At 51.5% G+C, this 14,117-nt stretch overlaps 1 protein-coding gene across 1 annotated transcript; it reads left to right on the forward strand.

Annotated features, from left to right (window-relative positions):
- Window positions 1-368: 368 nt before the first annotated feature.
- Window positions 369-8,748, forward strand: NSDHL (NAD(P) dependent 3-beta-hydroxysteroid dehydrogenase NSDHL). The gene is made up of 7 exons (XM_071757762.1): window positions 369-728; window positions 2,285-2,446; window positions 3,265-3,411; window positions 4,757-4,885; window positions 5,726-5,868; window positions 7,023-7,125; window positions 7,754-8,748. The coding sequence occupies exons 1-7, from the start codon at window positions 696-698 to the stop codon at window positions 8,087-8,089; spliced, it is 1,053 nt and encodes a 350-aa protein (XP_071613863.1). The 5' UTR covers window positions 369-695; the 3' UTR covers window positions 8,090-8,748.
- Window positions 8,749-14,117: the final 5,369 nt, after the last annotated feature.

Consider the following 14,117-nt stretch of genomic DNA (forward strand, 5'->3'; position numbering starts at 1 on the left):
GGGGATTTGGGGTGTGAGGAGGGGGGATTTGGGGTGTGAGGAGGGGGGGATTTGGGGTGTGAGGAGGGGGGGATTTGGGGTGTGGGCTGGGGGCTTTGGGTTGGTGTGGGGTGTGAGAAGGAGGGGATTTGGGGTGTGGGGGGTGGGGAGGCTGTAGGGTCGGCAAGGGGAAGGTTGGGGTGGGTGGGTGGGTGGGTGGGGGTCTGGGAGTGGGTGCAGGGGTGTGAGGAAGGGGAGGGTGAGGAGAGCTGAGGGGGGGCTAAAGGGGGGGTGGGGCAGAGCAGGTGAGGAGGTGCAGTTTGCAGAGGTGGGGGCTGTGTTTAGGGGTGTGGGGGCTGTGTTTAGGGGTGTGGGGGCAGAGCAGGGGGCAGCTGGGGGTGAACACCCTGTGCCCACACACTTGGTGTTGGCAGGCACCATCCTGCCTGCTTTGGGCTTTTCCCTGCCTGTTCTTAAAGGGCTTTTCAGAAAAAGGATCAAAAATGAAGTGTGTGAAAGTGTGGCTTGCAGAGAGCCTGTGCTGAGGGGACGTGGAACCTCCCTGGGTGCTCTGCTGTGGGGTTGCTGTTCCTGGAGCCTCCCAGTTGGGGTGGGGAAGGGAGCTGGGCCTAAAAACCATCCCAGGCAGAAACAGAAATATTACAGTGGGAATAAACCACTCTTCTCCTTCTCCAAAGGCACCAAGTGGAGAGTGAATGAGCAGAGCCATGGCCACACACCTCAGAAGGGTGAGTTGAGACCCCAGGGATGCTTCCTGAGGCTTTGTTTTGCAGAAACAAATTCCCATAAATATTTCTGATGAATTTTGCTGGAGCAGACATGGGACTTTCTCTGTCTCTGTGCCCACTCCAGGGGTGCTGCTGGGGCAAACACCATTTGCCAAGGAACAGTTTAGAGTTCCCCAGAGCCCCAGCAGTGCTCCCACCCCTGGAGCAGTGGCTTTGCCAGGGCTGCCCAAGATTTGGGGCCCCCAGGCTCATTTCTCCAGGCTTTAGGTTGTGTAGCAGTGCAGGGAGAGGCTGTTACCTCCTCTGTGATCCCTGCCTTGCCTGCAGGAGGTGCTTGAACATCACTCTGGGGTTATTGAGCTGTTCTGTGGCACTGCTTGTGATTGTTTGTAGGTCATTTATCCTTCTGAGCTGTTTCCTCATTGATTCCCATCAAAGCTCTGGCAGGGCAGGCAGCCTGGGGCAGTTAGGAAGCCAAGAAACCCCCACAGTGCAGGATCATGGGGCACGACCAGGCTGCTGAATCTTCCCAGCCCCTCACTGGATGGGCAACCATTCCCAGCCTGGCTTCCCACCTGCATTTTAACCCAGGGCTCTGCTTGGTGAGGGAACTGCAGAGCCCTCAGCACTCTCCTCCATGTCCTCTGGTCTCTGGCAGTTATCAAATAAACCACTGGGCCAGCCCATTAGAACTTTTTATTTATTTTTTTTTTTTTTTCCTCATTTTAATCCTCCTTCACCTTTCCAAAGAGCAGCTCCTGCTTTCCCTGAGCAGCTTGCAGTGACCTCTTCCCCTTCCTGCTGTGGATAAACTGGCACTCTGCAGCAGAACCTTTCTTGCAGGGCTTCAAAACTTGTGAGCAGTCATCTCCTTCCAGTGGTTTCGTGGGGCTGAACCTTCCCCAGGGGGGTGGGAGGGCTGCAGGGCTGGGAGTGGGGCAGCAGCAGGGAGGAGCCAGTTCACTTCCAGGCAGGACAGAGCATTCTCTGTACAAAAACTTCCTCAGCCTTGTTCCTTCTGTGGCCTGGGATGCCAGAGGATTCCCTGCAGCCTCACTCCAGTGAGGTGAGTGACCAGCTTGGAACCTGCTAATTAGTGTTGATTCCAGCCACTGATTGCAAAAAGCTTGAAATGGAGAAAGAAAGGAAGAATAAGTCAAGGGGTAAGCCCTGCCTCTGCCTGATGGCTGCCTGGAGAAGCCAGAGTCTGGCTCTGCTCTGAAGATGGTTGTGTCCTTGCTAACCAGGGCAGTTTTAGTGTCCTGAATCCCCTCTGCCAGGTGGCTGAAGCAAATTCTGTTTGTTTTACCACGAGGGCAGGGTCCTGCAGAGCCCATCTTCTTTTTTTTTTTTTTTTTGTTGGTTTTTCCCTCCCTACTCCCTCACCCACTTGGTCACGGGGCAGAGTTCTGAGCCCAGCCCAGGGGCTGTGAGCATGGCCCAAGCTGTGAGGGGCTGTGAGGGCACAGCTGTTCTGAAGAGTCTCTTGAGAGCTGGATTTAGAGTCCTCCAATTAACCTGATTGCTTTTCTGCCTCTCTCTCTCTCTCTCTGCAGGCTGGCAAGAAGTGCACAGTGATTGGGGGGTCAGGGTTCCTGGGCCAGCACATGGTGGAGCAGCTCCTGGAGAAGGGTTATGTGGTCAATGTGTTTGACCTCCAGAAGAGGTTTGACAATGACCAGGTGCAGTTCTTCCTGGGAGACCTCTGTGACAAAGAGGTAGGGGCTGAGAGAAACAGAGCTGCTGCTGAAAGAGATGTTTGTTCAAGCAGCTTGCCCAGCCTGCCCTGAAGCACTGCAGCACCCAGAGGCATTGCAGAGGTTTTAAAAGGGTTTAGACATGGCCCCCAGCCTTTCCCTGGGAAGGCAGCAGCATCTGGGACACTTGAAGACAGACACTGGGTGTCTGCAGCTGAAAGGGACTCTGGGTTCTGGTTTGCATGACTGTTAGCTGGGTCATTACACAGCCTAATTACAGCTCACCCTGGGTAATTGCACGTGGGTGCTCTCCTGGCTCACCCCAGCCACAGGAGAAGGGCAGAACATGTTTTTCCTCCCAGCTCAGGCCCTCCAGGACCTGCTGCCTCAGCTCAGCCCTGTGTGGGAGCCTTGGCAGAACATTTGTTTGCAATCTGATGTCTCCCCAGCAGCAGGAAGGGTCCTGTCTGGGAGCTTGGGGGCTCTGCTCCTGCCATGGGGCACTGCTGGATGCAAATCCTGCTCCTCAGGTCTCTGGCTTCAGGGAATTTGGGGTTTCATGCACTTGGGACTGTTGCAGGGAGTGAAGTCTGGGTGGCCTCCGGGTCTCAGGAATTTCCCAGGCTCTTCTCTGGAAGGAGCAGATGCTGCAGTGCTCCTGGGGCTGAGAGGGAGAGACACTGGGAGGATCCTGGAACTCAGCTGCTCACCTGGATGGGAGGAATGTGACCTGATATTTGATGGGTTTATTGGTTTCCAGGAGAAAAAGCTGTGGTTTATTTCCTTCCTTTCTCCATTTTGTAGCCTCACTCCTGTCTCTCTCTCTCTCTGTCCCCCAGGCCTTGCTCCCAGCTCTGCAGGGGGTGTCTGTGGCTTTTCACTGTGCATCCCCAGCACCTGCCAGTGACAACAGGGAACTCTTCTACAAGGTGAACTTTTTGGGGACCAAAGCAGTCATTGAAGCCTGCAGAGAAGCTGGGGTGCAGGTAAGGGTGGAACAGGGGACTCTGAGGTGCTGCTGGGACTTTGTAACCACTGCAGCACGGCCCAATCCCACTCTTGTTTTGGGAGAGGGACAGAGGTCTCTGAGAGCTGGAATTCCTCCTTGTTTTGGGGAAATTAGGAGAGAGAGAGGCTCTGGTCTCCCAGTTAGTGTCTGCTGGGAGCTCAGCCCACGTTTGCCACAGCAGACAGGCATCTTGCAGTCTTCCTGACAGCAGGAAAAGCATCCCTGAAAATCTGTCTGCCCAGACATCTGGGAATCACCCACGGGAGAGCCCTGGCTGAGGTTTGGGTTCCTTCAGGCAGTGCTAAAGGAAGCTTTGCCAGCAGTGGAAGTATTCATGGCAGCATTACCTGTGTGAGTTCTTTGACCTGTAATGAGAAGGAACACACTTGTGCCACAGCCTCAGTGTAATTTGGTTTAGAAAATCATCTGCCTGGAAAAGAAAGAGCCAGAGGAAACCAGGCTGCTGCTCAGGCAAGGTTGTGGTGTCTGGTTTGGTTTTTTTTTTTTTTTTTTTCCTCTTGTTATTTTGATACCCCAAGTTTTCATTTAAGTTCTTAGCAAAGCTCAGTGCATGTGAAGATCCCTTCCTGCTCCTGGGCAGAAGTGTGGCCTCCAGAGGAGGCATTTTGCTCCATGGCCCTGTACAGGTCTGGGGTGATGTTGGTCAGCACTGGGTCTCTGTCACACAGGGCTCCAAGCCCCACAGTTTGCTGCTTATTGGGCTGTGGGCTGGGGTGTTTTTTTTCCTCTCTCATCTAATAAAGTGCTGTAGGAAATGGGCCAGGAGGTGTTTACCTTCAGGCTCAGTCTGGGTGCTGTCAGAGCAAGGAGTGAAGTCTTGTTGGAGCTTGTTGGATCCACTCAGCTTTCTGTGTCAGTGCTGATCTGGTTTAAAACCAGGTTTCTGATTACTCAGATACATCCCTGGCTTCCTGTTTCCAACCCACCAGGGTAGGTTCCTATCCAACAAAAGCATCTGAGATAAGGAATTCTTTCTTGGTTGGGCCCAGCATGGCATTGGTAGGGGCAAGAGGAGCAAATATGCCTTAAAAATGCTCTCTGTGTGTTAAGTGCTGAGCCAAGTGGGCACTGATCTGTCTGGGGGTGTTTTCCATCTCCTTGAGGCAGCACTCAGCAGTCTGGCAGTCCACTCAGAGGGGGAGTTTTCCCACCTGCTGCAGGAGTTTTTTTTCTAGGCTCTGTTTGCTCAGCTCCAGGATCAGTTGCTTAAACATGATCATTGCCTTTATTCAGCCTTCCTAAAAAATAACCCTCTGGTGTTAGGCTTTAAATAACTGTTTTTTCTTTCACCTCTGTTGCAGAAGCTGGTGTTAACTAGCAGTGCCAGTGTGGTTTTTGAGGGCACAGACATAAAAAATGGATCAGAAGACCTCCCCTATGCAAAAAAACCCATTGACTATTACACAGAGACCAAGATCCTCCAGGAGAAGGTATTCAGCAGGTTTGCTTTCCATGCTTAAAAGTGAAAGTAGGGCATGCCCTGAGGGACCCCACCAGGCTCTTCAAGACTCAACAGTTTGCTGTTGTTCTCCAGAAGCTCCTTCATTAAAAAGAAGTGTCTCATCCTGACAGCTCCAGAGGAAATCTGGGCATGTGGGGCAATGCCTGCCAGGCTTCTCAGAGTGCAGCTGCAACAGAAAATTCCCCTCTCAGAGACAGATCTGTCTGCTTGTAGCCCTCTTACTCTCAGCCTGGGGGCTCAGGAGCTGTGGATTCCCTCACTCTGTAGGAGGTGGCTGCCTCTTCCCTCTCTCACCAGCCTTGCTCCTGCAGCTCCTTTCCTGCCAGCTCCCTGGAGCCAAAATACAGAAATATTCAGATTTTCCTTGGCTGGTGGGACCCCTCTGAATGCAGTCAGAGAGAGCCCCCCTGGAAATCTCTGTCAAATGATAGAGACAGAGGCTGAATTGCTCAGAGTCCTTTTTTTCTCCAATATGTTCATAAAGGATTGAAGGAACTTCCCAAGCTCCTCTGGTTTCTGTGCTGTTAAATCAGGGAGGCACTGGGTGCCCTTCCTTTGCCTGTCAATTTGTTCAGTCTCCAATTAGGAAAAGAGACTTTTGTGTCTTTCTTTCATTGAAGAGAAGTGGGAAAGGAGTTGGGAACAAAGGATTTGTGAGGATACCTCAGGTGGGCAGTCGTTCTCCCACTGATTTAAATCCTTCCCAAGAGGACAGGGGCCCTCTCACCCCCTCTGTGATGATCTCAGGATATATCCATATTTTTCCTCCCAGACACTCTCTCCTGAGTTCTTTTTTTTTTCCCTTTAGGAAGTGCTCAGTGCCAATGACCCAGACAACAACTTTTTCACAACTGCTCTTCGTCCCCATGGAATATTTGGTCCTAGAGACCCTCAGCTGGTTCCCATCCTCATCCAGGCAGCTAAGAGTGGCAAAATGAAGTTCATCATTGGGTGAGCAAGGCTTTTTATAGCTTTTTAAAGAAACTTTATGCAAAACTACAGAGCCTTTATGGAAGGGGATATTACTAAATCAGTAGTGGTGTTGTGGCATGAAAAAAAGAAAAAAATATTTTTTTTTTTTTTTCCCTTGTGATCCAGGATTCTTTTTTAAAAACTCCTCCTGTGCTGGGGACTTGTGCACTCAGATGGTGAATGTAAAATGAGTATCAGGGGGAAAGCTGACATAGCTTGAGCTGAGAGAACTGAGATTACTGGCTGGAAGCTTAATTAAGATCCACTTCTGGTATTTGAGGTTCTTGCCACACTTTATGGCAGTGTGTTTCTCACTGAAGGGTCAAAGGTGTCTGCCTTGTTACTGAGCCTTGTGCAGAGCTCAGAGGGGACATTTTAGAGCAAGAAATACTTCAAACTGCTACTGAGGCCACACGTACTGATGGTATCATGCTCTGGGCTTTCCCTCCCCCTGTACAGGTCTGCAGATCCCTCTGAGAACACAGATAAAATACCCACTCATGCACCTGGGCACTGAAAGTTGTTCACTCTCAGGCAGCTGGGCTGCAGCAACTCTGATTTTTACAGCCAGATCAGAGTGGTGATGGTTTTGTTACAAACCACTTGTTTGTTTAGCTGTGCTCTGGGAGCTGAGGTTTGATTTCAGTTTCTCTGCAGAGATAGGTTTATCAGAGTGGGTTAAATCTGTTTTCAGCTTGGGGTGAAGTTGGCTTTTTGAGAGAGAGCAGGAATGTCATGAGCTGGGACATCCACAATTGAAAGCTTGTCCCTGTGTGACCTTCTCTGTGCCAGTGACCACTCAGTTTCTGTTTGCTCTGCTCCAGTGGAGCTCTGCTGATTCCCAGGCCTGCAGGGCTTGCAACACGTCGAAACTTGGTTTAAAAATGTTACAGGAAGGTAAACTTGGGGAGTCTTGACACAAGCTGAGACAGTAACAGCATTTCTTCTGTCTCCAGGAGGGTATGTGGGCAGGCAGTCTCTCTGACAAGGTTTAGCCTGAACCTGCAGCACATGGGAACAGAGGAGGAAATTTGGGATAAATAAACCTGGTGTCAAAGTCCTTCCTTTTGCCACAAGCAGATTTTTCAGCCTAACATCCTTTTTTTGTTTGTTTGTTTGTTTTTTCTGTGCAGGGATGGAAAGAACTTGGTAGATTTTACTTATGTGGAAAACGTGGTCCATGGGCACATCCTGGCTGCTGAAAAGCTTCATAAAGACTCTCCCCTCTGTGGGAAGGTAAGGAAAGAGCTCTGGAGCTCATGCTGATTTTTTTTTTCTCTGTGCTTATCACCCATCCTGGGGAGGAGTGGACCTGGCACACACCAATGGTTCCATGGGGTTTTTTTTTTTCCTGCCCACCTGGCAGCCACTGGGTGCAACCATGAGGGCTGGGATGCATGGACACACTTTAACCTCATGCAATAAAGCTCCTCGTGAAAGGAAACCCAGTCAGAATTGTGGGTGGCCAGGATGGGTGTGTAAGAAATAGTTATTTAAGCTTTTGCAGTTGAGTTGAGAACAGGTGAAGCTTTTCCAGACTTTTTTCATGGCAGTGTCATGCTCTGGGCACACACTGTGCATCTGTCTGGGCTGCTTTCGTGTGTCTGTGGTGTGCCTTTCAGTTTGTTTGACCATTTAGGAGTGATTTTAACCTCAGGAGTGTCAGAAGCCCCTGGGCTTTGCTCAGCAAGGAAAAGGGGCTCATTTTTTCAGCCAGGTGGTCAGTGCAGAGCAGTTCCTGATGAGAACGTGTTCTCGGTCCAGCCTGGGAGGTCAGTCTCCTCAGCATGGGCCATCACAGAGACAAACTGGTGAAAACTGGGATGATTTTTATCATCTGCCTTTTTGTCTTCCTCTCTTCCAGGCATTTCACATCACAAATGATGAGCCAGTTCCTTTCTGGGCTTTCCTCTCCCGAATCTTGACTGGCTTGAACTACGACCCCCCCAAGTATCACATTCCCTACTGGCTGGCTTATTACCTGGCCCTCTTCCTGTCCCTGGTGCTCTGGCTCCTGAGTCCCCTGGTCACCATCAAGGCCACTTTCACCCCCATGAGGGTGGCATTAGCTGGGACATTTCACTACTATAGCTGTGAAGAGGCCAAGAAGGCCATGGGCTACAGACCAGTGGTCAGCTTGGATCAGGCAATAGCCAGGACCCTGCAGAGCTACCCCCACCTCCGCAGGGCTGAGCCCTGACAGCCCCTCAGTGGACTTTTTCCTGCTCTATTTCCATCATTTCTGTGATGTCTGCAAATGAACACTGAACAAATTCACTGGCTCTCAAGAACAGGGAGTTTCCCCCCCCCCTCTCCAAGTCCCTCCTCACCATTATCAAGATGGCTTGAGAAAAACTCCTCTAGGCCAACACTTCCCTTCTTTGCTGTGACTTCTTGTTGTGAAAGAGCTGCTGAACCCTCTGGACTGTGAATAAACACCCTGCTGGGCCCTCTTCAGTCCCAGCCCAGCACATCAGCATTCCTTCATCCTCTCTCTCTCCACCCTCCTGTGTTTTGTTGCTCTGGTGATAACAGCCACCTCTTCCCCAGGCTGCAGACTGCTCAATGAATTACTTCTCAGGGCTGGTTCCTCTCCCTGCCTTCTTTGGCTTCTTTCTATACACAAGAGCCATGAAAGAGAGGCTCGTGCCAAGAAGGGAGTTCTGCCACCACCCCTTAAATCACTGGAGCCAATTTTGTTGTTCCCTCTGACTGGTGAGTGGTTTGGCTTCTTCCCGAGGCTCCAGGAGGAAACCTGAGAAGGGGCAGGCTTGGCCTCTCTGGAAGGAAGCACACACCTTTGTTTCTGCCTGGTTCTGTTAAAAAGTAACCTAAATAAATCAAGAGGTGACTTCCTAATGTTGTGTTTCATCTCTGAGGGGACAGATCCCATTCTGAGCATCTGGGCAGATACAGGGTTTTAATTGTTCTCTTTGTGGGGGCAGAAATCCTTCCTGTGGCTGCTGTCTGTCAGTACAGGGCTCTCTTCCCAGCCCTCCCATCCCAGAGGAGCTGCTCTGGCTGGAAAGTCCCCCCTGCACCCAGCTCTTGTCTGACTTGGGGTTTCTGGGGATGTCTGGTGCTTTGACCACGTAATGCATGAAAAATAACAGACCCTTTTCCACAAGAAAATCAGCCTCATAATGCTGTGTTCACCACACTGTTCAGTTGGACATTTCTATGAAGGGTGCTTTACCCTGTAATCTTCCTAAGTGCCCCAGTTCTGTTTTAAGTGAAGATTTTAGGTCAGAGCTGGACCTTCCCTCCCTGCCAGTTCCTGGTGGCTCCCTGGGAGTTTTTGGTGCTTCATCTTCAGCAGCCTGGGAAGTGCCTCACACCACAGGAACCTTAAACCTCACCTGGGAGCTCCATGTTCTGCTGGAATCCTATAGAAATTAATTTTATTTTAACTTCTGGCTGTTTTCAGGAGACTTCGACCTTGGGTTTGTTGCTGTTTGGGTTTAAATTTTTATTTCCTGCTCCACCAGCCTTTCCTAGCTGGGCCAGCCTTCCCCTGCCCAGCCCACAGGGTAACTACTCAGAGCTTGGGTTCTGGAGTGCAGTTCTGCAGCAGGGTGCTGGTAAAGAAAACCAAAGCCCTGTGGTTTCTTGCCCTTCTGAAATCTGCTTCTGTCACCCCACGTTTCAGTGCAGTGGGAGAGAGATGCTGCTTAAAATAATAAATTGAGATGTAGAAAGGCAACACTTGTGATGAGCCCACACTGGGCTGAGATGCCTGGTTTGTTCCCCAGGGTTTGTAACTCCTGGTGCAGAAAAGGGGCAGAAAACTCCAGCTCCTCATGGCTGAGAGGGCTGAGGGTGCCCTGGCACAGGGAGGGGGGAGAGGATGGGATCCCCCTGACCTGCCAGGAGCAAGCACTGCAATTACTGCACTGCTAACAGCACACTTCGGCCTCTAGATGGCATTTCCAGCTTCAAACAATCCCTGAAATGCTGTCAGTCAGTCCCTGGCTCTGGTTCAGGGCAGGGTTCCTCATCTCCCCGTGCCTGGGGAGGACTCAAGAGGTGAAGGTACCGACCAGAAGGTGCTGGAGAAACAAGAGGCACTGGCAGTTCAGGTCTGCTGGCAGGATGGGTTCCACACGTGCCTGCTTGGTACCAGAAGGGTAAACCAGAGGTTTTGGTTGTTCAGGGTGAGCAGTTTCCCAGAGCTGGGCACAGCAAGAGGCATTGCATCACCTGGGGCTGGGCTGACTGGGTGCTCCCTGTGTAACTGGGTCAGCCCCAGTGTTCCTTCTGGCAGGCTGAAAAGCTGCAGGTCCCAAAGCAGGAGTGAGCAGGCAGTGCTGGGTTGCTGAGCAGGAGCTGGCATTGCTGTGCCTGTGCTCCTGGCCACAACAGAGCAGGAGTCTGGCTTTATCCATGGCCTCTGCCCTCCCTGAGCAAGCCTCCTCCTCTCCACTCGTTTTGCATCCTAATAAGCACCTGCATGTGTCCCATCCTGTGTTTTGGGGACGAGCCAGTGAGATCCTTCCATGCTCTCCTCCCTCTGGTTTCTCTGTCCTGCCAGCTCTTCATGACCTGGATGGGTCCTGTGTGTGTCAGGCAGTGAGCAGGAGGCCACAAAGCCAAATAAATGCCCATTATCAAAATTTCCTCCTAAATATCCAGGGTCAAATGCAGCTGCAGGATCTTGTTCTTAGTGATGCTTAACAGGCTGCAAAGGACTTCAAAGGCTTTCCCATAGCACCCTAACTTCTTATCTCATTCTGCTCTCCTGGTTTTTTCTTCCTGTAGCTCCTCATTTTGCTGACCTGAGCCTGGGTTTGGTTTAGACAAGCAGTGGGGAGATAAAGGAAATATCTTCTGTTGCTTACTCTGGAGAAAGGAGAGAGAGGAAAAGCCAGAGAGGAACAAAAGTGCTTTCCCAGGTGGAGTCAAGGCAACCAGGAGCCCCATTTCTGCTTCCAGAGAGAGACTGCAAGGTTTGCCCAGGACTTGCAGGGAGCTCCAATGCTCTGCAGTGCTCAGATGCAGCCTCCTGGGCAGCTGAGAAACCTTCTGGCTCAGTAAATCCTTGCAGCTGCTACTCAGGTCTGTGCTGGTGATCTCCAAGTGGAGTTTCCATGCTTTTGTTTTGTAGCACTGCAAAGCCAAAGGTGTCCTGAGGGTGCTGGGCTCTGCTCCCTGGGAGAAATGTTTCCTGAGTTTCACTGGTGCTTGTGCAAGCCTTTGGCAAGTGCCAGGGCCCCAGATGCAAGTGATGGTGCAACTCAGCCCTTATTGTGGGAGCAGGAAAGCAACATGTTTGCTTCAGAGCCCAGAGGAAGCTTGCTGAGCTGGTGATGAGAGCTGAACAGGCATCTCCCTGCTTGCAACACTGTGCCTGGGGTGTTCCTGCTCCCTGAGCCATGCCACCAGCCTGGCTCTGAGCCACAGCCTCTCTTGGCCCCTCTGTGCTGACGAGGTGACTTTTTTTCAGCCCTGAGAGCTCCCGTTGAGGTGTGTCTGCCTGACCAGGGGTGAGAGGAGTGTGTTCCAGCAGCCCAGGATACACCATTCTCTGCTGCTGCCTGCTGAGGGAAGGTGAGGGCTGGCAGTTTGGCCCAGCTCTGGAATGACACCTGGTGAAAAACCAGTTTGATTCCCTCGTAACAAATGGGTGTAGTGGTTTTACACCCTTTACTCACCCCAGCTCTGCTCAATCTCTACTGAGCCTTTGGTGCTCTGTCACCTTGGTGAAAGCAAAGGACTGATGGGTTACTCACCTGCCTTCCACCCTCCCTGCAAGGATGGGGGACAGGAGGTGACATGGGAGAAAGTGCTACCAGAAAACCAGGAAATGTGCCCGTGGAGTCCAGGGCTCTGGAACAGGAGCCAGCAGTGTGCCCAGGTAGCCAAGAAGGCCAATGGCATCCTGGGCTGGCTCAGGAACAGCGTGGCCAGCAGGTCCAGGGAAATCCCAAGGGGGGATTTAATATTTTTAATTGATGTTTAATCTCTTTATTGATGATTTAGGTGAGGGGATTGAGTCCATCATCAGCAAATTTGCAGATGACACTGAGCTGGGGGGAGTGTGGATCAGCTGGAAGGCAGGAGGGCTCTGCAGAGGGACCTGGACAGACTGGAGAGTTGGGCTGATCCCAAGGGGATGAGGTTCAACACAACAACCCCATGGGGAGCTCCAGGCTGGGCACAGAGTGGCAGAAAGGGACCTGGGAGTCAGGATTGCCAGGAAGCTGAAGAGGAGCCAGCAGTGTGCCCAGGTGGCCAAGAAGGCCAATGGCATCCTGGGCTGTGTCAGGAAGAGCGTGGCCAGCAGGTCCAGGGAAGGGATTCTGCCCCTGTGCTCAGCCCTGGGGAGGCCACAGCTTGAGTCCTGTGTCCAGTTCTGGGCCCCTCAGCTCAGGAAGGAGATTGAGGTGCTGGAGCAGGTCCAGAGAAGAGCAAGGAGGCTGGGAAGGGATCCAGCAGAATTCCTGTGAGGAAGGGCTGAGGGAGCTGGGGGTGTTGAGGCTGGAGAAGAGGAGGCTCAGGGGAGACCTCATCACTCTCTACAACTCCCTGAAAGGAGGTTGGAGCCAGGGGGGGTTGGGCTGATATCAGTGGGACAAGAGGGCACGGACTAAAGAATTTTTTCAGAGCTTCAGCTCTGCCAGGGGAGGTTTAGGTTGGATATTAGGAAAGGATTTCTTTCTGGAGAGGGTGCTCAGCCATTGGAATGGGCTGCCCAGGGAAGGGGTGGATTCTCCATCCCTGGAGATATTTCAAAAGAGCCTGGATGTGGCACTCAGTGCCATGGGCTGGGAACCACGGGGGGAGTGGATCAAGGGTTGGACTTGATGAGCTCTGAGGTCCCTTCCAACCCAGCCCATTCTGTGATTCTATGACCAGAAAATCCTCCAAGACCTTTAAGAGCATGTTTGTTGTGTAGAGTGCTGAGGGACAAGCTGGGCTGGTCGGGGAGGCTGGATGCCTCTGGTCAGAAATCCCAGGAGTGCCAAGAATCACAGTGGGGTACAGCCCCTTCCCCTGGCACTGCCTGCTTGGGCTCCAGAGCTGAGCAGGTCCCTGCCACAATGTGTTCCTAAAGGTGTGAGCACTGCTCCTCTGGAAAGGAACATCCTGGGGGGTTATGCAGATGGGTTTTGAAGTGGCTGCTGCTGGAAGTGGAAGTGGTGTGCCTGGGGCAGAGGGCTCTGGGCTGCCTGATGGACCCTGGCAAGAAGAAACTGCAGCCTCAGCATCACTGCAGGTCCCAGCCCTGCTCTGAGCTTTCCTGGCTCTCTGGCTCAGCCACTGGCTGCAGAAATCCCCCTCCAGGGCAGCTTCTGGACTTTTGAGAAACAGAGAGCTTCATCTGTTGATGTTTCAGAGCACTGGCACTGGTTACTGCCCACTGCTCTTAAAAAAAATAGATAAAAAATTCCCTAAAGCAGCCCAGCCCCTAACCAAAAATCCTCTCATTGGAAAGGGTCTGGTTTGCAGCAAAGTCCTCAGTTTCTCTGGTTTTGTCTCTTGGATGCAAGTTCCCTTCATACTTGCCACACTCTGTCCTGGGTAGTTCTCTTACACCAGGGCTACACTTCTCTTTCTTTAAGTTATTTATTCACACACACACCCATTTTTTTTTTTATTTTTTTTTTTACTTATCCAATTCAAGTCCTTTAAATCTCTTGCTGTTAGGCATTCTCTCCAGCCTGTGAGTGGTTTCTGTGGCTGCAGCTTTTGTGTGGTGTAATTCTCCTGTCCCACTGATCCCAAACGAGCTGCTTTGCAGACACTGAGAATGTAAGGGAGGCAGAGAAACAGCAGTGAAACGAGCACTGATCTTTGGCACAAGTGTTTGGGCCTTTCTTGTAAAGAAGATTGAGGGGGAATCCATTGCCTGGTACAGCTGGGTACTCCAGGCTGAAATTTGTCTACAGCTTTTGCAGGAAAATAAAGTTCCCCAACTGGAGATGGGAAAACAAGGCCAGTGAGGCTGAGCTTGGTGGCTTCTCCCAAAGCATCACAATTTTGTCAGTATTTATTTACCCTGTAGCTGCCAGCTTGGAAAAAGCTTCTTGCAGTGGTAAGAGTTTTACTTTTGCTTGAAATAGAATCAAAGTGTAGTTGTTGCCATAGATATATAGATCAGCAAAAAGGCCCAGTGTCCCTGCCCTCACACACACACTGCACATCCCATGGATTCCTGGCGTGAAGGAGGAATCCTGACCTCTTCCAGATGCCCAGAGCTGATGCTCCTGCTCTGCTTGTCTCATCAA

Source organism: Heliangelus exortis, chromosome 14 (genome assembly GCF_036169615.1).
Source record: "Heliangelus exortis chromosome 14, bHelExo1.hap1, whole genome shotgun sequence".
In the NCBI taxonomy this organism is placed as follows: domain Eukaryota; kingdom Metazoa; phylum Chordata; class Aves; order Apodiformes; family Trochilidae; genus Heliangelus; species Heliangelus exortis.